We start from the raw sequence: 27,777 nt of genomic DNA on the forward strand, positions 1-27,777 counted from the left end.
ACAATGATTACACATCCACACAGGGTGACTTCAGTTGTTTAATTAGTTGCACCCTTTCTCTAGACTGTGTGCCTTGTCTCTTTAATATAGAGATGTGAAACTGCACAGACTAAGGCTGTGTCTGAACTCACATACTTCCTAACACAGAAACTGTATGTGAACGGCATACATATGCTAATGCACATCTCCTTCGCATCACTTGTCATATTTGGAAGATTTTTCCCCTCTAGTGTCCCATGAAGCAGGCTGGTGTGGTGGTGGACAGTGGTGGTTCTGAGCACTACCTGTTCGGTCCATTGGCTAAAAAATGACTTTGGGTGGAGTAGTTTATGAAATACTGTAATTTGTTTCATAACTTTTCCATTTTGGTGGGAGAAATTTGAGTTATGCCTTCTTAGAGGCATGGCAGATATAACTGCATGCCAGCATGATGCAGTGTCAGACACAGCTCAGCTTTCCTTTCTATGCATGCAGGTCTTATCATCCAAAATACCAACTGTGTGGGTGTGCAGGGACTTTGATACAGATTTAAATTTTAGAAATAGACCATACAAGGATAAATACTTTTTTCATTTTCAGGTGATACTCTCTATTAGTCTCTGAATTTAAAAGAATGATATAACACTAGGTACATTGCTTAGAGATGGCATAATCTACAAATGTATTCTGGCTGAAATCTATAATAGTCAGTAAAAATTTGTCTTAGATGTTACAGGATAGCAGCATGTTTCATCTGTGATCTTGAAAGTTATGTCCTTTTTTTTCCTTTGTTATACATGTCTCACATGGCTTTGAATGAGTTTATCCTTTTTTATTTTTAAATTTGACTCAGTGAAAGACGGTCACATTGATGAATGAAGCCAGGAGGATCTGAGTCACTACCCAGAACCTGCCCTCGTGTTGTTGTAGGCTGTTTTGGAGCCTTTCCGTCCGTTGGGGAGGAACGGGCTGGACTCAGAGGTGATGACGATGCTTGGGATTCGACCGATCGTGCCTCTCATCACATGTACCTCTCCAAAATCTGCGCTCTGTAGGACAGACACAGACAGTAGTTGCTGCTTATCAAAATGACTAAAGACACCCAATGTATATCACAAAGACCAAAATCATATATTTTTAGTGCAAACTTGAATGCACCATGCCATTTTATTTTTTATTTCCCATAAAGACAAACATGGAAGTTAAATCAGTAACTATGATGAACATTTCAGCAAACTTAAAAAAGAACGTGATGAATTGGGACGGTACTTGCTTACAATAAATCGAGCAGATGACCAAAAGAATTTTTTGATTAACATGAATGGTCTAACCTGATCAAATCTGAGTGTCTAAACTAAGTTTCATATTAGTCCATCATAAAGTGAAATTTTACGTAGAAGATGGTTGTTTGTTCAAATGCCAGAAATAAGTGAAACTGCAGCCAATAGGAGATGATGACAAAAGTGTTAATTCATTAAACCTGCTGATTATTCTCTTAATTATTTAATTTAATATGACTTGTTTGGCTCACACAAGAACCAGGAAAAGGCCTTTTTGTTTTTATGCCCCTAAATTCACTCTGGATATTAAAATGGCTTGTTAGGTTTTCTATGAGTAAAATTTGGGCCCATGTATCTGATTGATCTGGATCTTAATTTTGAGGAATTTCTTACATTTCGATCTAAACCATCTAATTTATTTCATTCATCTTCTACAGATCGAAACTTATTTTACTGACTTTTACATATTCTGTTTTTTTTGTTTTTTTTTTTTTACTGAATTTGTTCATGCTAACTTACTAATTACTTGTAAAAGATATTTTATAGCTGTCCTCTTTATAGTTTTAGTGTTTATTGCTGTCAATTTCAGATTTCATTTTCAACCTTTTACTTGTGAAGAACTTTAAGGACTAACAGGAAAAGGAGAGATGTTACCATGTGCTCTCGTTGTGTGGTAAACTCTAGGTAACATTCAGACCACTTTTATAGATGTAAATCTATGCATATGGGGATTTAGTATTGAAGTCGGGGCCAAATTTAACACATAGTATCTAAATTCTACATTCTGTGTTAAAAATTTGAATAGAAATTGCCCTGAACAGATGGAAACCACCTGCCGCATCTGATTTTTTTGGAAAACAAAAAAACAAAAAACAAACAAACAAAAAACAAACAAACAAACAAACAAACAAAAAAACAAAACAAAAACAAAAACAAAAAAACAAACAAACAAACAAAAAAAGCATTACTGGCTGATCTGGTGCTAAGTGATTGTGGGTAATAAAACACTGTTGACCAAGATCACAAATAAACTGTGTCTTTCTTAACAGGGTCTACAAATTCCCACTCAGGGATCTCATGGTAAGTCTGCCTTGGGTGGTTATGACATTATGGCAAAAAAACAGCATAGCCTTAATGATGTGGCTGATAAGAGACGGCATGATGTTGGAAAGGCATTTATTTTTTTTACATTTCAGGGTAGATGCACCTAAGATGAAACTCTGAGTTTTAACTACTCCCAAAGGTGTGTATTTATTATATTATATTATATTATATTATATTATATTATATTATATTATATTATATTATATTATATTTAGGGCTGTTAGGTGATTAAGAATATAATCTCATTAACTGTATCCTATGTGATGAATTAATTGCATATATGGATAATATGAGCAGACCTGTAGATTTACTCTATAAACCTGTTTTTATTGGTTATATATTTAAATGTATGTCTATATGATTTATTTTTTCTTTTCATGTTATTAACAGTGAATTCACAATTTACTCTATCTGATCTGTTAGTTATTCTCCTGACAAGTTTTCAATGACATGCGAGTGTCTTGTTAGTGATGTAAGGAAAGTTCAAGAGTGTTGTTTTGCACGGCATTGGAAGATTTTATGACGTTTTAGAGAAGCGACATAGTAAACTTTTAAACAGGGACTGCTAAACAAATGGACAAATGTAAAAAAAAAAGATGTATGTCATTAGTGTGAGTAATTTGCCATAAAATCCTTTTAGTATGTTTTATTTGTGTGATTAATTATGTTATATATTATTGCGTGAAATATTCTGAAGATTTTTTAAAATGTTTTCTTAATTTTAATTTACTAAACTATTAATCTCTTATCTGAATAGTCTGTGTTTATTAGTATTTTAATAACGAATCACTTACTTGATCAAGCCTCAGGTAATGCAGGTTTAGTAGAATACATTTTGATTGTGTCACCTAAACAGTATCACTTTAACTCTACTCATAAAGAAAAGCCAGTCACATCTGGCTCAGTCTTCTCTTCAGTGTGCGTAAAACTGTTTCGACTCCTTTAAAATGATATATTCCTGAATGCAATAACCCTGGTGTTTTGCTCTTCTTTGTCTTATTTTAGAAATAAACAATTCAAGTTTGTTGAATGTTGTTTATTCAGACATGAAAAGTCGTTGTGCCTCCGACTTGTTGATCTGCTGTGTTTACACCACTGTGAAAAACAGAATAAATAACACCACTGCTCTGTACTCACATTAGGGATGCTGCCGCGTTCACTTACTCCTACCAAGGAGAAATCAGTGTCATAAGACGTCTGAAAGAAAAACAAACAAGTCAGTGTTAGTCCATAATAATTAACTAGCATCCTGCAGCAGCAGCCATGATGAATACCATCATCTTTAATACTTCCTGTCACATTAAATGTCATGAAAGGGATTATAAATTAGATTTTAATCAGTGAGGCAGACATGAGGCCAGATTACTATCCATCAAACTCATCTCTAATCAATTACTAAGAATTTTAATTCTTTTACCAGGTTAGAGAAAGATTTGAGTGGGTGATTAATATCAAAAGAAAAGAGGATTTTCTGACAGGAGGTGAGAAGTACATCGAGCAGATTAAAACCACAAAGCAGAGGATTGTGATGAACTAAATACGCTTTTCAGAGCCTGAAAGAGATGCTTTTATCACAGCAGACACAAGAAGCCTCAAATGACCCACAATCCTTTTTACTCCCCTAAGGCGACCCCCCAATGCCCTCCTCTTTGTCTGAAAGTGAAGTTAAGTATCTGCATGAGGGGTAAGACTCTGAGACTCTCTTGATGTTGATCTCACTGTTTGTCTTTTTAATCACTCACACAGAAAATGGCAATGTCAAGAGTAAAAAGAGCCAACATGTCGACTAATATTGAGTTAAGTTTGTGTTTTTTTAAATTTTGGTGCTGTAGAGAAAGTGTAATATATGAGGGGCCGTTAGAGACATTATTCAGAATTACCATACATATATATGTATTTTCTCTCTCACATATACATTTGAAACCAAACTCAGTCAGACACTATAATGAAAACTATCATTTTGAAATGAAATACTTACATAAATGCAAATGAAAAATTAAACCCTCAAAAACAAAACTGAAAAGCTCCCATATACACTACTTGGAATCTCACCCCACTAAAATGCTTTCAGAGAAGTGAGGGAGTTAAGGGAGTCGTCGTTTCTTTATCCAGAAGAATTAAATTTAGCTGGGCTGCACATAGACTGTTTTCAAGTCTTAACCAATTCTAAAAATTTGGAAGAACAATGACTTAAGTCCCTGCAGAGTGTGTCTTAACACACTAGATATATTGGGATAACATTGCTTTAAACGTGAAAAAATGAGACCTATGTGTTCCTGGCTTGGTTTAATTTGAGCAGGGCATATACAGTCATGGATGAAAGTATTGGCACCCCTAGAATTTTCCCAGAAAATACACAATTTCTCCCAGATATTGTAGCAATTACAATGTTTTTGGTATACACATGTTTATTTCATTTATTTGCATTTGAACAACACAAAAAAAAAACAGAAAAAAGAGGTAAAATTCACATAATGTTACCCAAAACTCAAAAATGGACCAGACAAAATTATAAGACTCTGAATACCATGCCAAAATGGCCAAAATGTCTGGCTGAAAAATATTCCAATTACCAAATAAGTAAATAGTGAAATTTACATATTACATGTTATGTTACCTAAAAATATATGTTGTCAAGAATCCTTTCATATAAGCCCAAAGTTAATTTTACTACTACCTACTTCTGGTTGTGTGCTGCAGGTTGTTTACGTGGACGTAACACAGCACATGGCTAATTTAGGCGAGAATATTCAGCATGGATGACATCAAACAAAGCCCATCTCAGAGGAAGTTCAGAGCTACTGAAAACTATGCAGGAAAATAAGCGGTAGGCCTATAGAAGGTTTCTGAGTGAGTCATTGATGAAGTTAATAAAAAGCTGAAACAAAGGGAACTGCAGATAGCTGAATGACATAACTGATGTGGTGGCCAGGACAAGGACGGGCCAAAGCAGCAGAGAAAACCTCCAAAGAAACCTCAATGGTAGGATGTTACTGTTTTAGCAGAGAAGGTTACAGATGAGATCATCAGTTTATGAGGACTAATATGAGACAATTGACCGCAAGACTCAAATTTTCATTTGTAATGCATAGTTTTAAGGTGTTGTCCAATAAACAGAGCACTGGTTTGTTATTTGTCAGGATGAATCAGCTGCGTTTTCAGTGGAGTATGGTACTTAGTTGTTGTAAGCTGGTAAGTTATGGTAGCAGCTAATTTGCTAACAGGCTAACTTAGAGCTAAAGGAGCTAATGTGAAGCTAATTTCTGCTGTTTATGTGTCCAACTGACTGCCTGTGTGTAAGGAAAAGCTCACAGCTTTGATTATGTTGGTTTGAAACAACTTACACAAAGACAAATAAAGAGTCCTTTCCAAGGTCGGTTCATGAGTAATTAAAAAATCTGGCAGCATTGAGCCTTTTTCAGTGTTCCTCAAACTGTTTTGTCACACAATTTTACTCTTTTTATGAAAAATAACTACTTAACTAACAACTATTTGCTGTTTGCCTCCTTGCCCCTAAAGAGGTTGGGTTATAACAGTGCTATAGGATACTTTTTAACCACAAGTTCAAGTTTTTTAAGTCTCTGTTGGATTAACAGCTATGACATCTGTGAACATCTTTGGCTCTTTTTATATTTGTTTCCATGATCTGCAGTTATAATGCATCCCATTTTGCAGTAATCTATCAGACAAAGCACACATTATGATTCAGGGTCAGTTAAGGATGAATCTGGTAACCATGAAGGTGGGCTAAGTTCTGAAATGTCTGACTCCATAGCAACAGCAGCTCAGTCTTACAAGTACCACTGTTTTAATGTTTACTGCTGGGGAAAGATCCTCCCTTTCTCTACTACAAGAATCAAAAGAAGCAGTATAGCAGTCAAAATGAAGAAAAGAACAACTGCAGTTTTAGTCACATACAGGTCTGTACTGTTGTATATTTGTGCTTTAAGGCATGTTTACCCTTTCAAAGATGCCTGAGTCGTGACTCTTCATCTTGGACTTGAAGCTAGATGAGGGTTTGAAGTCAGGGAGCTCAGCAGTGTCTCTGCTGATGTCACAGGAGACCTGGCGGCTGGCGGGTCTGGAGCCCATACTGGACAGATCAGCCTCTGTGTCTGTCATACCCTACAGAATAAAAACTCAGGCTTTAACTCACACACCTCTGATGACATCTCTCTTTTAAGCTTTCTGTTTTAGTCATTAAATGTCATTTCATAGTTACAAAGATTGGAGCTTACCGATTCGCTGTCTGAGGCAGAGGAGAGGCGGGACTTGCCGTTGCTCTGCCGTCTGAACTGGCTGCTGATGTCGGAGGTCTGGCTGGTCACAGTGGAGCGACGCGTCGACATAAAGCTGCTGCTGGTGGAGCGGAGGTCACGAGGACGAACACAGAGGAGGACACCCAGACACGGGATGTACTTAGCTAATGCTAACCTGGGAAGAGACAGAAAGATCAAGAAAACTGACTTAAGTCATCATAACTGATACCTTGTTTTTGATGGAAGTAATAGCTGTAACTGTGTGCTGCTTCCTGAATTACTGTCACTGAAATGTGATTAAAAAGTTTGGTGCAACCTTGCATGTAGAAAAATATTCAAAATCTATTTTCACATAAAGTTTGCCAAAGTGACAAACAAAGGAGACAGTGGTTTTCAGTATCACGATACTACATCATAACTGAGCCATTTTAGGTGTTTCTCTTTGCTTCTAAGTAAGGCGAGGTGCTGCTACCAGGAACATACTCGCTTATGTTAGGCCTTACACACATTACATTTGGTGTCTGCCTGCGTACTGCCTGTGTATCTGTGACTGCAGCAGCGTCACAGCTAAGCAGGGGACAGACTCTGCATGCATAGTGCTCTGACCTCTGACTGCTGTTAATGGTAGACAACCTTTCATTAAAGATGACTCATAAAAAGTAGGAATCTTGTGGTTTTGTTTTTCATCAAACAACACAGAGGTGGCTGCATGACACACTACAGGTAATGTGACAAACATAATACACCCTGGAATGTGACTATATAGCACATGTGCATATGAAAATCCCAATTATAAACTGTTATATCATTTAATCCTAGCACACATCCTAGCACCATCCTAGGCCATCAGCAACCCATTAAATACATTTTCTATTTCGTTTCCTTTAACATTTAACAACAATCCATCAAATAAATAGCATGACAATTCCCAACCATTTCTTATTAGACATAGTGGAAATAAACATACTAACAAACAAACAAACATGGAAGAAAAAAAATTACAAATACCCCAAGGTTTTAATTGTTCTGTAGTTCTGTGGCATTCTTTTCAGTTTATATGTTAACTGCTTTCCTCAGTCTCTTTTAAAACAATCCTTTTTCACTTTAAGCCTTTAGGTCATTCTCCATCACAAGGATGTTGTCTATGATGGACAACCACTGTTTGTGATTCGGTCGATCAGCATAGCTTTCTTTGCTGCTGCAAGGAGGATCTTTACCAAGTACTGATCACCTGCATGCACCTTCAAAATGACCTATGTAATAAAATAAGACATGATCGAGGAACAACATAGCCTAGCATTTTGCAGAGAACTGAATGTACACTGTACCAGAAAGATTTAACTTGATGCAGTTCCAGAAAAATTTGTGTACGTAGTCCGTGTCTATGCTATTAGTCTCCAACATAGTTGATGAACATTTGTGTGCCTACTTTTAATTTTTGGTGTAATGGAGTGTCGAATTTAGTTTTACGTTAAATGCATTTTTAATTTAATTAAGCATTTTTTTATGTTTAATGTTGGCAGACAAGTAAGCTGATCCCAGACAGTACAGCACATACCGCCAGTGGTCTTCTGGAGCTTTACATAAACTCAACAACAATACACAAGCGACACAAAAAAATCAAAACTTAACATAACAACAAGATAAGGGATAGGTAAGATTGTGATTCTTGTTTCAGTGGAAAAATTCAAAAATACAAACCTGTGTTTAATGTGTTTATTTAATCTCTAATTTCTATTAAATGTCCCACTTAATAGTTTTTTGCTTCCACCTGTTTTTAAATATATAAAAAAGACACACAATGGCCTTTTAACCTACAACTAAACCTGTGAGGGAATTTAGCCTGGTCACTCACTGAGTGTGAGTCAATCATTGCAGTGCCAGGTGTGTGAGAGCTGATTGCCACTGATTAGGGCCAGGTGTGGAAAACTGATATAAACACCTGGGCTGCAGCACTGTGCTGACTCATTAGCTCACCATCAGAGATGAGGAGAGCATTTCTTTGAGTTTTCTGGGGTTCTGGGTTGTGTGAACTATAAACACAAGAGTGTGTTTTAGCACTGAAGGGATCTTCCCAGTTGTGTGTTAGTGGAACAACCAGTCATTGGAAAACAGCATTTGTGTACACTTGAAGCCATTACCCAGCCTTTTAGACTGTCTTATAACATCAGCCTGGTGGCTGTTGCAGTTCTTTAAGTGTATAGTTTTCTCTGTCTCCTTAGAGTTACGTTTCTAGTGAGCTACAAGGCCACAGCGGTTCAGTTCAGCCATTTTATCAGTTTATAAGAAAGAAGCTTTCTGATTTCAGGATTTTCAATTTTGTTTTGGTTTTTCTCCCTCTCCAAATTAATCATTCATTCATTTGGTTATCCTTGTTGGATCATTTTAAAGACCTGTAAAGTGAAACTAACTGGAGTAAAATGAAAAATTTATGCAACCAAAGGTTGTGTAAAACTGAATTCATTTAGAGCCTGCCCTGATCACTGTGTTTCATGGACATTTCTTCTTTTCTTTTGCAAGGATGATCAATTATTCTTTTCTAAGATTTTTGGGGGGCTTTTGATGCTGTTATTTATAGGGAAGGATAGTGACTAGAGTCTGAAATAGTGATGAGAGAGTGAGGAGGAGCCACACAAACTAACTTACACATCATGTGTGTGGGTTACCTGTATTTTGGGTGTGTGATGGCGTAGATGATGGGATTGTGAATGGCCGAGGCTTTGGCGATGACCGCAGGCACAGAGTTCATGTAGGGAGTCAGCATGTCGGCGTACCTGCAGCAGAAAACACAAATGATACATAATTATACACAGAGTTGAGGTACCTTTGCTCACCTAAGGATTACTATTCTGTGCTATTTTACAACTAATTTACAAGGGATTTACAAACATACTTTAAATCCTAAATATGAACAATGTCAATTTAGCACAAAGACTCAGATGACATTTTACAGTCCAGCTCACTTAGCCAGAGCTTTCTTAGATCTGAATTCAACTCATCAGTTACTTTTAGCTTGTTTGTAACAGGCTTTAGTTGCTCTATCTAATTTGCATTGTCCCTATCAAATAAACTTAATAAATAAATAAATAAATAAATAAATAAATAAATAAATAAATAAATAAATAAATAAATAAATAAAAAACTGACATTGTAGCATTTCCTTAATTTTACTGTGATAAGTAAGCAGTAAGCAGGCTGTGTCTGAGGCTGTTTTTTTATTTTACCCAGCAAACGCAGTGAGAGCAACACTTGAGTACGGCGACCAGGAGATGACGTAAAGCAGTATGACGATCAGAGCGATCTTCGCCATCTTCCACTCGTTCTGCAGTCGGTGGAAATTTTTCACTGAGTCACGACTGCTGCCATGACCGTGAATGCTGCCGTTCATTTTCCCTACAGCCCTGAAAACACCAAACAGAGTCTGTTTAAGATGGGATCAGTTTTTTAAGTCCCCAACTGACTCCCCTTCCAACCAGAAAACCAGGCGCTGTGTCTTGATCGAAAGCATACCCAGAGGTTGCACACAGCTCACTTAACTTCAACACCAGCACTGTATCTGCTAGACTGACTTCAATGCAGTTTCACATTGCCTGATTTTAAAAAAGAGTCCGTTTGATTAAGATGAAATAGCAGGATTTCTAGTGTGTGGTCTGCATCTATTCCCTTGCATAGTTCTGCATCAGCTCAAGTGTTTTTTTACTCTCTGTGTGTTCCTCTTAGTATTAAAACAATCAGAACAAATTGTCACCCAGATATTTCGTTTTCCACACTTTAGTATGACTGTTTAGTCAGTTTGTTATAAGAATCTTTCAGTAAGAAAGTGAGCTAACAATATATACACACAAAGTGTTAAAGCTGTTTCTACTTTGTTTCTACATACTGTAATGTATGTATTTTCAAACTTATCATCATTTTTGATCATTAAATACATGCTTAATACTTACTTAAACTGCAGAGGTGTATTTTTTACATGTAGTCCAGTTTTAACAAATCACCTCTTTTTCCAGTCAAGATCAAATTAAATTTAACTGAACTAAACCACAGCCAACCTTTTTAAAATGTAATCTGGAAAATTAAGAAACTTTAAGAACCCAGCATGCTGAGCATAGAACAGAAGATGGAAAAAACAACAAACAACACAAACCGACTTACTGGTTGGTGTTGCGGATGGCCCTAAAGATGAAGACGTAGCAGTAGACGATGATGAAGAGTGGCAGGAAGAAGACGAAGATGCAGAGCAGCATGGTGTACGCTCGCACCGATGGGGTGAAGGTCATGTAGTCCCACGTACAGGAAGTCAGTAGGCCCTCTGGGACGTAGGCACCTGAAGGACGAGAGGCAAACATATGGACAAAGGCAGTTTTAATGTCACAGCATATATTTTATTTTACACAGTGTCAAACAAGACTTTACAGTCTATATGTAAAAAAGTGAAGAATTTCTTTACCACAGTCTTGATTTGGAAGTCAAAATAATGCGATTTATTTCTACTATCCTGACTTTTAGATTTTTGGGTTAAATTCGTGTTGCATTGACTTAGAGGTAGGAGACAACTTTAAAATGTGTTTTTCAGTCGGTGCTGGTGTAGCTCAGTGGGTAGAGCGGGCCTCCATATGCAGAGGCTGTGGTCCTTGACCAACTGGTTCAATGGCATCACTCATAGATCAGGGGAGATGCCAAAAAAGTAACTGTATTTTGGCAGAAAGTCTGTAAGGAATTCAAACAAATACCTGGATATGAAGTCCGTATGAATTGTTTCTGAATAAAAACCTTTAGTGTGAATGATACATATTTGATCAAAATGATGTTGGTAGCATGTAAGAAAGCTATTATGAAGGACCAATGGTTAACGACCGTGGAAGAAATATTTTAAATGGAGAAACTGACATATATTGAGAGGCACAACAAGACTCAAAATGAAAACATTGGTCTAAAACAATAACCAGCAGATGTTCTAACCTTTGAGGCTATTAGAGTATAGGCACAGATTCCAAGCAGTGCTTATTTGATTTAATTTTGTTTTTGTTCGTTTGTGTATATATGGCTTATTTGTTGTTGTTGCAGAAATGCTTCTGCTAAAGTAAATGGGCTAATTAAGACATTTAAGCCCAAAGTAGAGCAGCTTTTCAAGGCGGAAAAGACAAAAATTATACATAAATGATAAATGCCCACATAAAAAATGACATGTTCTAAATTATGAAACTTAAAGTCCCAAAAATTAAATGTTGTAAATGATAAAGTGATAAATGAAATACTAGATTATCATTTATATTGTCACTTCACAAAATTTTTTATCACTTAATATTTCAGTTCACCTGCAGTTTTTATGCTTAAAAATTAAAATTACATTTATTTTCATTATCTTAATTTTATCAACTTTTGTTACTTCCACCCTTGAGGCCTGTTTCCTTAAAGGATAAATGATGTCTGCAGAAAATATTAATGGAAAATTATGAATAAAAAAAAATCAAAACAACTTTGCCTCTATATTCATCAAATCAACCTCAAATTAACCAAATCAATTCATAATTTATCACATCATTTTCAAATTCAAACACATTTATATCACTTCATTATTTAATTCCCATGATTTTTTGTCACTTCCAATTTTATCAGTAATTTATGTGACTTTCACCCGTCATAAATTAAAACTGTACATGTTAGAAATTGCTAAAATGTGACTAAAACTCACAAACGTCTCATCCTTAGGGCTAACTATTAAATTGAAAATAGCTGTCAAAATGAACACTGATGCACTGATGACTGATCTGCCTTCCCTTTTAAGGTTCAGAATCTACCATTTCTATCCTTTGCTTGCATATGTCTAAAAATGCAGGCAGATATGTGCTTGACTGTATCTCTAACAGATCAAATATTTCTGTTTAATATTTGTGTGTCCAACTCTTGGGGGAAAATGAGCTCCTACTTTAATTGTGACATTCACAGCTGGTCAGACTCTTTTCTGTGTGGACAAGATAAAATAATAATCGGGGAAAAATGCTGTGAGATCAAACCGATTTGAAAAACATTTCAGGATTTTTTAGTGCTATTTGTAAAGTTCACACTCATTAGATTTACTCCTCACATTCACCTCAACCAGACCTGAAACTATAAACTCCTACAGAAATATTTTCTTTTATTTCATCTCTCCTCATCAGAACATTCAGTCCTCATGATTGCATCAAGCAAAAACCTGAGACGCATATATCACATAGAGCTGAAACAAGCTCTACATTGATGTGTAACATTTTCCACCTGTATGGAGCTGGGAGAGTTATTCCTCAGACTGACTGAGATTTATGGGGAGATTTATGCTTCCATACATTGTGATTTACATAAAAATGTGAGCTACAGCCTGCTGAGGGGAATGAAAACCAGGTGAGAGGGAGAAAAAATACACAACATGTGTCAAGTGTGTGTGAGAGGGATTGTGAACTTGGCCTGAACCAATAAAAAATGGGATTTGATGGACAAATGAGCAATAAGTTTGAGGTGATACTAAAAGCTTTGAGGCTAACTGGGCTGAGATGAAAAATAGAGCACAGTACAGTCAGGTATAGAGCTAAGTGTGTGTGTGTGTGTGTGTGTGCTCACTCCAGCCGAAGAATGGCGGCAGGCTCCAGCCCAGGGCGTAGGCCCAGGCCGCCATCAGGATGAGAAAGGCCCGTTTCCTTGACAACTTGCCAATGGAGGTCAGAGGTCTGGTGATGACAAAGTAACGGTCGATGGCGATCACCGTCAGAGTGATCATGGAGCAGATCCCAAAGAGAGCGCCGCAGAATGCGTACAACTCACATCCTAAAGACAGAGAAGATGAAGATTAGACTTACTTTAAAATTAATGTTTTATCATTGTCATTATTCTAAGATTACTTGAAGGCCTTTATATCTTTATAGTTAAACAGGAAAGTGGGCAGAACAGGAAGTCAGGTAGAGTGTGAGGAATGAACAAACAAACAAAACCTGACTCGACGTTTGTCCTGGGTCCTTGGTTAAACCTACAGTAATTTGTGGCTCACCATCTTAAGGACCATCCCAAAGCTCTAAAATTGCTTGGAGGACAGCAAATCAAGAAGAGCTGATGATCAAGAACAAATGAGAGCAGGCTTACCAGAAGTCTTTCTATTAAATGACATACCGCCTTATTGGATATGACTCACTGACTGGACACAATAGTGCCCAGACTTCACTGAAACTTCACAACATAAGTGTTTTTTTAACTACCACTAAGTAACTTTAAAAACGCACATTGAAAGTCATGAATATATAACTTGTAATTCATGAACTATATTTCCAATTATAGTTATTGTTCTTATTGCACACATCTTGTGGGAGACATACACACAAAAATCAGGAATCAAGGAAACAGTTTAGTCAATCACGCAATAAAAAGTTGACAGTACCACCCATTCTTACAAGTCCAAATTTCAATATCTGGTATGACCTCCATTTGCTCGCACCAAATCGGCCACTCTCTGAGGCATAGATGTTATGAGGCCATTAATCTGTAGACAGAAGAAAGGTATATTGTGTGTCTGAGGAGTTGTTTGAAGCATCTGAGCACATCTCATGACAATTCTAGCAAATTTTACAATGTGCGTTTTTAAAGTTACTGTGGTGTTTATTGTGTATCATGTGTTTTATTTTGTGGAAACTTCCGGTTTCCGGAGCTGGTTGCTGGCGCTAACTTTCCTCTGCTTCTCCTGAGGCTTTCACCCTGCCCCCCTGGTGCTGTGGAGAGGCACACCTGCAGCAGATCTACTAATCAACTCATGCTACTTAAGACCAGCTGCAGCTCTCTACAGCGCCTGAGTCTTGTCTACCTTACCTCACGGTAACGTCCGCTCCAGGCTCCTTCTCCGATCCTCCAGAGAAGTTTTTGTGATCTCTTTTGATGATTCTAGTGATCTCCAGTGTTTGTACTTACCTCGTGTCATTTACTAACGTGCCTCTCCTCCTTTTTTCCAGTGCCTCCTGCTCAGTACACCACAGCCAGCTCCAGCTCACACTCACCTCCACTTGGACTCTTGGAATCCCCCCTCACACTGTATATAACTGCACAATAAACTGTTCAAAACTGCTTCCGTCTCCGCACCTGAGTCCTACCACCACCCACACATCACAGTTACTTAGTATATTTAGTCTCACCTCGACTAATCATCTTAAAAATTCTGTAAACCATCAACTCTGTGGCACACACTCAATCTTTAAAAATCCTTTTTTTCAGGACAACCTGGGCTCTGGGAATATGTGTGCTGCAGTGATGTCACTTGAATTTAAAAAAGGTGCGAGACTATACAGACAAAAGAAAAACTCTTAATGGAAAACAAAAAACTTTTTATGTGTGACACAGTAAGCAAAATTGATTAAGACTTGTTTTTGCAAAAAAAATGTCCTTGGGTCAGTGATATGACGTGCATATTTTGTGTCTGAATCTATTATTACCTTAAAAAAATCAGTTCATGGTATCAGTTTGATTTACATAACTTACTTAGTTTGGAAATGTTTTCAGTAGATTTGAATAATAAGACTCATTTCATAGTCTGGCATCTCAAACCCCAAAAATGTCAGGTTTCACGACTGCCCGAGTGAATGTACAGATTATAGACACTATTAAAAATCTAGTTTTAATTGTAAGAAATTCAAATTACAATACTATGGCATGATTTTATTATTTGAATCTTTGAAATTAACAACTGTTCATAAAATGCATCATTTTAAGATTGCTCATTAGCTTCTACAGTTTTATGTCAATGCCTGGATATGAGACCCAGGACTGGTTTATGGTCATGAGCTGATAACTCAAATGATTCTATGCAATCATCAATGTTTAAAAAAGTGATTTTGGGTAAAATACAATATTTTGATGGAGTAAAAGCAAATGACATCACACGGTTTCTAATGAATTCTCACCAAATCTTGCCCAAATGGCTGCTCGTGTTGACTTGTTTTTCCTTAGGTACGACAAAAGGGTTTAACAAGCACTCTTTTTCTAAGTAAGATGGCTAAATAAAGCCTGGAGCAGAGGTAACATAAAGGTTGTTATGAACTTTCTTTGTGTATTTCAGGCTTCCTGTTTTAGGCCCAGAGAGCATCAAAAGTATCTGCTTCAGTTACTCTGTTTTATTGAAAAGTGATGATGCTGTGATGATTCCGTTCTGCACAGATTTTATTTTGGTGGGTTCTGTTTCCTGTGTCGTCTGTTTTGTGGTTAACTTCACTTTGTCTCTGAGGCTGCTCCCTTCCTGCATGGCGCTGAGGCTAATTGACCACACCTGTTGCTGCTCTGTAATCAAGCACCCTTCAAGAATGCCTCAGTGCCAAAGTATTGTTTGCTCCTCTCAGCGGTACCTCAAGACAATACTTGTAGTGTTTTGCTAAATTTGTCAAATCAATTTGCTTTTTTCACTGTCAAATATCTAAAGAGTGATCATTTTTAATCTTTGGCTGCAAAATGAACTGTGAAATTGACTCTGCAGGATATTAGGACCAAACGTGGAAATGTAGTCGCATATCCTGATGCGCTGTGTCATCATCTTTCTTTAACCCTACGAATGACCTGCTAAAGTGTAAAGTTTTAAAATTACCTGAAGTAAACAGGTAAAAATGAGAAAAAATAGACTAAAAGAAGGGTCATATTTTATTAGATGGGAGATATTGATGTCTAACTGAATGCATGCAAGCTCCTGTGAAGAAATGCATAAAATATGTGCCATAGTAACTGCAAAGCCCCTTTCTGCACCGTTAAAGGGATAGTTCTGTATTTTGGGTTTCTATTATTGCGGTACTTAATTATCAATATGTGTGGTAGTCACAAGAGAGTGGGTGGACCCTGTAAGGAGAAGCCAGATGGGGGTCAGTAATATCATGGAAATCATGGTCCATCTTAAAGTTAAGCTTTGATAATGTGATAAACTGTGATATTTATTTTTTAACCTAAATAATAAACACTCATAAAAAAAACAAAATAAAAAATATATTCAGCAATTTATGCTGTAGTACAATACAGCCTTTTCAAAATTTATACCACTTTTAGGAGTACAAAATTACCTTTTATTTGGCTAATGCTACCAATGTGGGAGGGGCACACTGAACTAAACCACTGGAAAGTAATGTTAGACTTCATAGCTAGGCAAAGATCTGCACAAATGTCAGGGTGCCAGAGAATAAAGTAGAAGGAGCTGGAACAACTTAAAGGAAAAATAATGAAATAACTGCAAAAACAAAAAAAGGCAAAAACCTGCAAAATGGGTTGGAAGTGGCAAAAATGATCAGAATAAAGGCAAAACTGGTTAAAGTTGGCATAATGGGCAAAAACAGGCAAAAATAGGATGGAAACTTCAAAATGGGTTAAGAAAGGCAAAAAAGGGGCAAAAATAGTGGGAAATGGTGAAAAGCGGTTAAAATATGAGAAAAATGGGTTAGGAAAGATACAAGAAGCAACATTGGGGAAAAAGCGAAAAGTTATTAGAAAGTGGCAAACATGGGTTAAAGGGGACATTTTATGCAAAAAAAAAAAAAAAAAAAAAAAAAAAATTTTTCAGGCTTTTCTAACAGAAATGTGTGCCCCTGGCCAGTCCACAGCCCCCTCAAATACCAAAAAAATCCATTCCCTTCCACCCTGTCTTCCTTCACCTTTCAGAAAATGTGTGCTGAAACATGTCGTTCTCAAATTTTCCCCTCAGAACCTCATGTGGGGAGTAAGCACCCGCCCCCAGGTTTGGTTGGCCCTCCCCACTTGGAAGAAAGTTCCACCCTTGTCTCCTGAACTTCCTTTAAGCTGCTGGCTGAGATGCTGGATAGCTCAGTGGGTTACCCCACTCACTTTTGGTTCGGAGATTGATGGTTCAAATAAATCCAGTCAGGTCCTTAACTTTGGAGAAAAGGGTCTGTAACATTGTAACATCAGGAGCACCACGTCCATTACCTGAGAGGGGTGTGGTCAGGGGCGGAGTCAGACAGCTCATTACCTTTTAAAGCCACAGACACAGAAACAGCTTGTTCTGAGAAGGGCTGAAACAGACATGCAAAAATCCTATACTAGAGTGTTTTTTCAGCGACAAACTTCCCAGGCTTCACAAGGACCTCTGAGAACAATATAAACTTGTATTGAAAGGATACAATAGGTCCCCTTTAAAAATTTCAAAAATGGGAGGGGGGAATGGTGAAAAGTGGTTAAAAAGTGGAAATTGGTTTAAAGAGGCAAAAATGGGGAAAAAAGGGCCAAAAACAGGATTAGTACCATTGGTATTCCTGAGTACCGATTCACGTAAAATCAAACTGTACCATGTTTTTGGTACCTGAACGCATCCTTGGAAGAGTAGTCAATTTTCCATGCCGGACACGAACACAGCATTGCACACATGAGAGTAATAACGTAGGCAGCAGCTATCTACATCAACAAAACAAGCATGGCTGATAGGAAGAGATCGAAGGTAGCGCTCCACTTTTAAAATACGATGCAGATTACGCTGCAATATTTGTAATGAAGTTCAAGGCTTACCACGGCAAAACTTCTAATCTGAGGAAGCAGTGTGATGATTGAGGATTCAGGTCGGCTCCCGCTGCTTCCTGCTCACCCCCTCCCTCTCTCTCTCTCTCGTACCGAATCCTCACTTTAAACACTGTGATCTGCACGTTTATCATGTGGCTATCAACCATGGAGATACCAGATAAAGGCATACATTTGTTCTCTTAGCCACCTAACAGAGACTCAATTAAAGCACGGTACAGATTGACTGTAAGTGCATCCTAAAAGTTGCTCTCATCTCTAACTTGGCACAGCTGATGCCGTATGAAGCGCTCTGTCAGGATGGAGGGATCAAGAGTGATTTTGAAGGGGTGACAAAGCCACAGGCTTGTCCTCACTGCTTATTTTCATCGCAGAATGAAACAATTTGCCAAATTCTATGAATTTTGCATTGAATACAAATAGAACGTAACAGACCCAGTGTGCGATTCGGCTGTGTGACGTTTTTTCGTATTAAGGCTCGGTTATGCTTCTGCGTGGGTTGCATGATTGATTGATGAGTGAGAAACGGGCTCTGCTCTTACCTGAGAAATTGACGTGATGGTTTTGTTAGAAAAGTACTGCAAAAGGATATGTGCAGTACATATAGTTTATGGTAAAAGTATTTATTTGTAGTTTGTAATGCTTTAATTTGTAAATTATTGTACATTTATTTATTGAGTTAGTTATTTAGACTCCGTCGTCTATTGTTCATTTGTTTTAAACTTATTCTCCCTGCGTGGACCCCAACACACATTTTTCCAAGAGGGGAAATTAGAGGAATAGGAGGTAGTGGGGCTGGGTTTTAATTTGGGCAAAATAAAGAAAAAACACTGTGTAGTTATTGTAATTTGTAAAAACAGTTGTGATGTTACATTACAAACAGTGTTCGACGTTTTGATGTGTTTGATGTACTTGATATTTGATAGTGTTTTGACACTGATAAATAGATATATAAAATTCAGAAGTTTTGAGGTTATATTATAAATGAAATAACAGTTATTGGAGACACATAAGTACCAAAAATAGGTACTGCTGTGTATTGGTACCGGTTCACAGGTACCAGGACTCGGTACCATACCGGCTCAAATGTGAAGGGTACCCATCCCTAAGCACCAGTGATATAAATTAGATCCAACACACATGCATCGGATATCTCCAATAAAACACAACAGAGGAGGGTCCATTCACTGGGGTTTTTCAGGGGCCCAGCCAATTCTGTGGGCAGGCCTGCTTCCAGATAGAAGTCATCAAATTTAAATGAATCAAAAGTGCAGCTTTAAAAAGTGGGGTTTCTATTCAAGGACAGACTTAACTAGTAAAACAGATGTGAAAGCTTTTTCATGATATATACTGTTAAGAAAATCAGACCAAAACCATCTGTATGAGGAAACAGAGGAAAGAAACATGGACAGGGAATTACTTAATCTTAAATAACAATCTTTGCTTTTTCAGTCTCTTTTTAAAGCTTTCACACCAATTAATCACTTTAAATTCCATGAATAAAAAACAGCAAGTCAACACCTCCTCTGCTTGTCCTTCACTTTTTCTTTCAGCTCAGGGAATTAAACAGCAGCCCCCCACTCACTGTCATATTAAAATGACCTCAGAGCAACTCTCCAGGGAAGACGGAGGAGGATCGACTGCAAACACTGAGCTGAGATTCTCTAATTCTCTCTGTCAGGGAAGGAAATAAAAAGCCACCTCAAGGTGAAGGCTGAGAGAAGACAAAATCTTTTCTTAAAACAGTGAAAAATACACATATACATGTCTAACTTATAACCACTGCAGCAGTAAAAGGATTTGTGTGTCAATGCTGTAGGCATGTACCTTTCTCTCCAAAGATCCACCTCTTGTGCATGCTGGTGGTGAAGAAGATGGGTGACTGGGTGACACACATCAGCAGGTCTGTGATCGCCAAATTAATGATGAACATGTTGGCCGGAGTTCGCAGGCTGCGACTCCTAAAACACACCAGACAGAAAACCATTTTTAAACCATGCCAGCAAAAGAATTTCCTTTCTATAGCCAGGACTATGTCATAACGTCTTTTATGAATGATGTGCACCAAGTGAGTCACTGATTAATGTAGTGGTGACATGAAGGGTGAGTCAGCACACATTTTTCAAATTGCTCTTCTCTTACAGTGTCCTAGAATTTAACCCTTCAGCTGTACTTAGATTCTTAGATGTCTCTAAGAGTCCAACATTGTTTCAAGCTGTGCCTATATGAATGAGCAGATTGCCAGCCCTAATAAACGATTGTGGTATGGTAAATCAAACCTCAAGATAGACACATGCCACCCAAGGCACCACTTACCATAGAATAGAGGGATTTTTAAACTAGTCCTTTTATATCTTTTTAACCCTTTGTGGGGCAAGGAACCATGTATGGTCACTTTGGCCAACTTCCTTTGTGGTCTCCCCCTAATTCTCTGTGATACAGTGAAACCAGAATAATTTTTCTCAGCCAACCAGTGGAGATCATTCAACACCAGGGAAGTGACATCACACCATTAGACCAATCTGTAGCAGCCCAGAGCATCTTAAACTTCCTGTTTCCTCTCTTTTGGTCCCAAATACAAGGCCCTAAATCATAACTAGCCATGATAACTCAAAGAAACGAAGACATTTTAATGATAAATATAGTAGTGCTAAATGATTAGTTTTGATTTAGTAGGGTTTCAAGCAATAACTGAAATTTTAGAATGAATAATGTAGGAACCTTATTTAGACATACACTTGTTAAAGGGTGTAAAATGATGCTTAAATCAAGACATATGGCCAATTCATCTAGCAACCATACGATGGGTATTTTCTTGACAAATACCTTATAATGTAGGATAATAGTTCTCTATAGTGTAGTTAGATATTGCCAGAGGTTTGTAAAACTTTTGATTTAGTGGTAAATTTGACTAATCTACAGTCATGGATGAAAGTATTGGCACCCCTTGAATTTTTCCAGAAAATACACCATTTCACCCACAAATTGTTGCAATTACAAATGTTTTGGTATACATGTGTTTATTGCCTTTATGTACATTGGAACAACACAAAAAATCTGAAGAAAAAAGACAAAATTGACATAATTTTACACAAAACTCAAAAAATGGGCCGGACAAAATTGTTGGCACCCTCAACTTAATATTTGGTTGCACACCCTTAGGAAAAAATAACTGAAACCAATTGCTTCCTATAACCATCAACAAGCTTCTTACACTTCTCAACTGGAATTTTGGACCACTCTTCTTCTGCAAACTGCTCCAGGTCTCTCAGATTTGAAGGGTGCCTTCTTGCAACAGCAGTTTTGAGATCTCTTTATAGGTGTTCAATGGGATTTAGATCCGGACTCATTGCTAGCCACTTCAGAACTCTCTTTGTCTCCAGCCATTTCTTGGTGCTTTTTGAGGTATGTTTCGGGTCATTGTCCTGCTGGAACACCCATGACCTCTGATGCAGACCCAGCTTTCTGACACTAGGCCCTACATTGCGGCCCAAAATCTTTTAATAGTCTCCAGATTTCATGATTCTTTTCACACAGTCAAGGCACCCAGTGCCAGAGGCAGCAAAACAACCCCAAAACATCTTTGAATCTCCACCATGTTTGACTGTTGGTACTGTGTTCTTTTCTTTGTAGGCCCTAATTCTGTTTTCTGTAAACAGTAGAATGACGAGCTTTTCCAAAAAGCTCTACTTTAGTCTCATCTGTCTTCAAAATGTTCTCCCAGAAGGATTGAGGCTTACTCAGGTACATTTTTGCAAACTCCAGTCTGGCTTTTTTTTTTAAGATTTATTTTTGATAGGACAGTGAGTAGAGTCGGAAACAGGGAAGAGAGCAGGGAGAGACATGCAGGAAATAGTGCCACGGGCCAAATTCGAACCCAGGTCGCCTGCGTACATGGCGCGTGCCATAACCACTCGACTACCGGCGTGCCCAGTCTGGCTTTTTTTATGTCTCTTTGTCAGCAGTGGGGTTCTCCTCGGTCTCCTGCCATAGCGCTTCATCTCATTCAGATTACGATCCGAGCTGACACTTTTGCACCCTGAGTCTGCAGGACAGCCTGAATTTGTGCGGAAGTTGACTGAGGATGTTTATCCACCATTCCAACTATCCTGTGTTGCATTCGTTTGTCAACTTTTCTCTTCCATCCACGTCCAGGGAGATTAGCCACAGTTCCATGGGTCATAAACTTCTTGATTATATTACACACAGTGGACAAAGGAATTTCAAGATCTCTGGAGATGGTCTTGAACGGTTGAGTCAACTTTTATACATTCTAACCGGCTCCAGGTGTGATTTTTATATTGCCAGCACCTGTTACTGCCACAGGTGAGTTTAAATGAGCATCACGTTTTAAAAGGGTGCCAATAATTTTGTCCGGCCCATTTTTTGAGTTTTGTGTAGAATTATGTCAATTTTGTCTTTTTTCTTCAGATTTTTTGTGTTGTTCCAATGCACATGAAGGAAATAAACATGTGTATACCAAAAACATTTGTAATTGCAACAATTTATGGGAGATATGGTGTATTTTCTGGAAAATTTCAGGGGTCCCAATACTTTTGTCCATGACTGTATAGAAAAATTTCAAGGTATAACTAGTTAAAATAGGAGTGATTTTGGTATGTTTTATAATCATAACAGTTTTATTATAATGATGTTGTTTACACCAGTTTTTACTTTTACTTGAGCCTTTTTTGGCTTAAATGAGTTTAGCCATTTAATATTTATGACTTTTCATTCCATTTTTTGGTGTTAAATAAATGGTAGACGTACTTAAATATATGTGATTTTGGTCAGTTTTACAACAGTTTTACTGTTTTATTTTACTTAAATGGCATAAATCAGTTCTTATTTTTATTGTGAGTCTTATCAATGCTAAAATATACTTTGGTTTTCAAAATTTGTTATTATTATAAATGTCCTGTTGGAATAATAAGATAAAACTGGTGGTACCACTATTGCTTATACAGTGTTCTGAAGCCAGTCTTGTCTTTCCTCTGAAAGAGGTCAGAATCCAAAGGCAACCTTACCTTGTCCTATAAAATAAATATTTTGTATTCTAATAACTTTTTAATGTGCAAGTCAAAACTCAATAGACTCTATCTGTGTTGATTTTCCATATTGGGATGTCCACTAATAATATTATAGGGCTCAAATTGTGAATTTCCAAGTATTTCAATGAGTGCCTGATAAAGGGTTACAGATATATTTTTGGCCACTTGTGGCCACCAAAGTGGCTATTGAACAGTTATTCAACAGTGCAGTCCTTAGTAAAAAACACTTAGGTTCCACTGTAGTGAGCGCAATGATCAGTGTTTAAGAGGATGAAGAGAAGTCCACATTAAAAAACCCACTGTGTACTTTTTCAGTTCCACAATTAACACAAATCAATGGAAGGCCCATCATGAAGCAGATCTGATTGTAATGAAAGATCAATACCTGGTGCTTTAAATGCTCTGATCAATGAGTGAGTGGAACACATTTTAAGGGCTGAAGCTTTAGATGAGTCAGAAAATGTTCCTCTTAGTGCTTAGGAGAAAGACGGTTGCTGTGATGGAGGATAAAAGACAGAGCGGGGTCAATAAAAACCCACAGCCACAGCCCCATAAAGACTCCAAGTGTAGTTCTTCTGCTCATTTGAAGCATCAGGATTTAAAATGAGTCTGAAAACCACTGCAGCTTTAAGAGAAACATTTGTTTGTTCCATGTGTGGATCATCGGTTTCATTCAAACAAGATGGTGAAGTATAAGGTTCAGACTCTTGTAGTCTGATTGTCAGCCCCTTCATGGAAAAACAATGGTAAGAAAACCTTTCACATAGGAGCACAGACTAGGACAATAATCATGTTTTCATTACTTTTAGTCTTTTGCACTGATATTTTTAAAAGTCAACTAAAACAAGGGATGAACATGAGACCCAGGGATCTTGACCTTTGACCTGTAATGTCTAATTGGTTCATCCTTAAGTCAAAGTGGATATTTGTGCAAGGTCCAAAGAAAATTCCTTAAAGAGTCCTTGATATTTCATTTTGCCAAATGACCTTAACCTTTGACCTCCAACATCACATCTTCGAGTCAGAGTGAAAATGTCTGCAAAGTTTAAGAAAATCTGTGCTATTAACCGTGTGGAAACATAAACATTGAACCACTACATTAGAACGCTAATGTTTGGAGAGTCTGGAGAGAAATCTTTTATCCTCAGGTAGCCTTGGCAGCAGACGATAAAAAAGTTACCAACAAGCTCAGCAACACAAACTCTGAAAGGGCAAACTCTGCCTTATTGCTATTCTCTCTGTGTTGTTTATTTGATATGATATTGATGAAATGCTGTCAGATGCCGCCTGTCCCTCTGAATCAGCATCCATCAGTGCTGGAGCTCAGTGCTGGGAGTTTGTGCCCATGAGGACACAGAAATTTAACAAAATAATCAAAGCCAGGCTCCCCAGACAGACCTGTGTCAGTTTCCCTTGGGATGATTCTCATGAGTAAACAAAACTTTTGTTTACTTTTAGAGTAACTCATAAAAAGTCACTGTTTGTATCTCTGAAATTAGTTTTCATTTCAAAATGTGCACACAACACATGATGAGAAAAACAGAAATACAAACAGACATCCTCCTGAGTTCACTTTATGGGTTTCAAAAACATCAATTTATACTCCAACAAAGTTATGTATTTTTCTTCTTCGGTATAAGAGGGTTAAAGCTGTGTTTCTGCGTCTATTCTTTTGAAAAGTGTATTACCATCACTGAGATTATGTTTGTGCTCTTTGACAGAGCGTCTCGTATTATTTTGTAAAATTTGATGATTTTGAATGTAGTTGTTTATTTTTTTGTTGTCATTTTGTTCAAGGAAAATACTTCAAGAAGGATTTTCTATTTTTTATTTTTTGGTTGGAATACTTATCTGTGTTTTTATTTTGAAAGTACTGGGTTTTAACACTGGGTGATATGTAAATAAATGGGCAGATAATATTGAACAGGTGGGCACTGGAGAAAGTGAATGATGTTTTACCAGGAACATTGGACGTGCCAAAAGAATGTGACAATGTCAATGATATTACAATACTCAGTAAGCAAAAAAGAAACTGTTGTTTTTGGCATTGACAGTTTGCTCTGCTCCCATGTATGATCCCCTCTCCATCTGTCAAACGGCCGGTTTGATCTTAGCTTTATTTCTTTTAAATTTGATAAGTACAACTTTTGTCCAAGGGTCATGAACAAGTTAAAGTTGGTTAACATGGAACAAAATGACTAATGGGTTGACATGGGGTGGCAGATAGGTCAAATGTTTCATCTGGGCAGATGAGCAGCTTTATTTAATTTTTGACACTACTCACAAAAATATAAAAGTTAAACTCAGTACGATCGAGGCCTTAAACACTCTGGTGGTGTTACAGTTTGAAGTGTTACCATGTTAACTGTTGTTAAAGAGCGTTCGCCATTAAAGCTCCTGTAAAGTGGAATTGAAAATGTATGTCTTAACACACTAGATATGTTGGAGTAAGGTTGCTATCAACATGTGACAAACACTGAGATCTATGTGTGACAGAATTTGGATTTAGACTGTTAGAAGGTTGTTCACCTCTTTCCTGGTTTAATTTGGGCATACAAATATTGAAGCCCACTATGTCACCAGATTTACCCTGCCCCTCTAACGCCACAACGATAAAAAATCACAGAGCAGTTCATCTCAATACAATCTGTTGTTGGCTGATGTCACTGTATTTATTGAAAGTCAACAGCCAGCAAAATCTATCAGCCTTGTTGCCTACCAGTCATTAAAAGCATCATAATGGAGAGATATGTGCCAGAAAACAATACATTTAATCCCCAACTTTTGTCCTTCTGCTCTGGCACAGAGCCAGGCAGCTGCACTCTGGCCATAATCTTACCTGCTGAAGGTTGTTTTTATTCCATTTTCACAGTCTTTAATCCTTGATGATTAAAAGAAGCAGGCTGTGACTGTCTCTCTACAAGCAGCCACAGTTCAATCCCTCATGTCGCTTAGTGTCGCAATTATTAAAGAGCAGAATGAAGAGCAACGTCTGCAAAGTGAGTTTTCAGCTGCAACCTAACACTGAAGACGTCTCATAAATGTAAGAGAGACATAACTTCACATAACTCAGAAAATGAGATAAGGAATACCTGAAGAGTTAAATACAGGATGAGAAAATGAAACCTAGACTTTAATCTCTAAACTGTCTGTTATAACATACATGTGATTGTTTCTCTGGTGGCTGAAAAAGGAGACTTGTAACATTGCAGCAGAGCAGATGGATGATTCTTCCATTCTACTTGCAGCATTTTTTAAAATTTGTATTTCCCATGACTGGGTGTGGCTTAGGCGCATTCAACAAACATGCCCATGCTTCTGAAGCTTAATTTTATAAACTTACAGATGTTTTTCATGACTAAAATTTGGCCTGGTGGTTCTTAACACAGTGGCCTATCATACAACAGACCTTAAACACAATTTGTTTTTATCACTTTACAGGGATTTTAGTATTTCTTTGAATGAGCTAAAGTTGTAAAGCAGGTTGATTGTTGAGATTCCATATCTGTCATCAGGCAAATCCGTCTTAAAAAGCTCCAATATGGAACATTTGTGTCCGATCTGAGGAGAAAAGACGGTAGCTACAGGTGGGGTCTAGTTGTGCAGGAAACTGGTAACTGCAGGTGACTGACGAAAGAGGCAAATCCCTATCCTGACTAAAAATTGGACACCTGCTGCAAATTTATTTTTTAAACAGTGGCAGAGCTAGACTTTTGGCTGGGGTGGCCAAAGAGTAACTGACATCTGCTAGGGAGGCTTAGAGTGAGGAGTGTGCATAAACAAATAAATATAAATATAATTTATCTATCTTTTTATCTCCACTAATCATACCTGCTAGTACTTAAAGTATAAAAAGTAAATTACAAGCTATAGCAGCCTGCAAGACAGCCAGTATTTTATTTTAACCCAAGTCTTTCCTCTGACAAGGCACAGAACCAATCATAGCTCAGGATATGGGAGTAAAAACCAGGGTACTGAATCAGATTTCCAGAGCTGCTCTTGCAATCCCCGGCCACCACTTGGCTCCAACTCTGTCTACAAGTATGCTGATGCCTTCATTTTTTAAAGTTAATGTGACAGTTTCAAAATATCAAACTAATGTGATTTAGTTCCTTTACAAATTAAGATTTTTTTTCAATCATCTATGATTGATAACAATACCTGTAGACCTGTTCTTAACAGACCAAACAGACCAAATTTCTCCTTTAACTGAAAAATCATATAGTTCGTAAAAGTCAGGAAATTCAGCATAAAGACCTAAAAAAAAGGCTTTTTTCTTTTTACCAAAACAGCACAAAAACAACATGTTCTGATTAAAACGTTTGTATCAAAGCTAAATTATCATATACTGCATTTTTAAATACAATTTCATATTCATCTACATTTTTTTATTTTGTTTTAAATAAGATGAACCTCAAATTTTAGATTCATGTTGAGAGTTAAGGTTTCTGACTTTCCATTGTCTCTTGAAAGCAGCAGAAGTTTTTGAAGAAGAGCTTGACCACAGGAAGTTGGCTTACTTGCAGAAAGCGTATATAACCAGGAAGTTGCCGACCATGCCGGTGATGCCGATGGCGAGGATAACGGAGCCGA

At 37.5% G+C, this 27,777-nt stretch overlaps 1 protein-coding gene across 2 annotated transcripts; it reads right to left on the minus strand.

Annotated features, from left to right (window-relative positions):
* Positions 1-42: 42 nt before the first annotated feature.
* opn4a (opsin 4a (melanopsin)) lies at positions 43-27,777 on the minus strand. 2 transcript variants are annotated; one of them, XM_041789649.1, is made up of 10 exons: positions 27,705-27,777; positions 19,961-20,094; positions 13,217-13,420; positions 10,775-10,946; positions 9,847-10,023; positions 9,289-9,396; positions 6,602-6,797; positions 6,324-6,488; positions 3,501-3,560; positions 43-1,028 (listed from the first exon to the last, which is right to left on the minus strand). In XM_041789649.1, exons 1-10 carry the CDS (start codon positions 27,740-27,742, stop codon positions 879-881), a joined length of 1,404 nt encoding a protein of 467 aa, XP_041645583.1. In that variant the 5' UTR covers positions 27,743-27,777; the 3' UTR covers positions 43-878. The 2 variants fall into 2 exon arrangements, with proteins under 2 accessions (XP_041645583.1, XP_041645582.1); XM_041789648.1 differs by lacking the exons at positions 19,961-20,094; positions 27,705-27,777 and adding an exon at positions 15,535-15,614.

Source organism: Cheilinus undulatus, linkage group 6, assembly GCF_018320785.1.
Source record: "Cheilinus undulatus linkage group 6, ASM1832078v1, whole genome shotgun sequence".
NCBI classification, from domain to species: Eukaryota; Metazoa; Chordata; class Actinopteri; order Labriformes; family Labridae; genus Cheilinus; species Cheilinus undulatus.

Bases quoted from the DNA above. Each gene is read 5' to 3' on its own strand.
- opn4a (XM_041789649.1), bottom strand. From the start codon at position 27,742: ATGGTCGGCAACTTCCTGGTTATATACGCTTTCTGCAA. The intron at 6,798-9,288 runs GTAACCCACACA...GTCTCTTCCCAG, and splicing joins ATCACACACCCAAAATACAG to GTTAGCATTAGCTAAGTACA. The intron at 6,489-6,601 runs GTAAGCTCCAAT...TTTATTCTGTAG, and splicing joins CTGCCTCAGACAGCGAATCG to GGTATGACAGACACAGAGGC.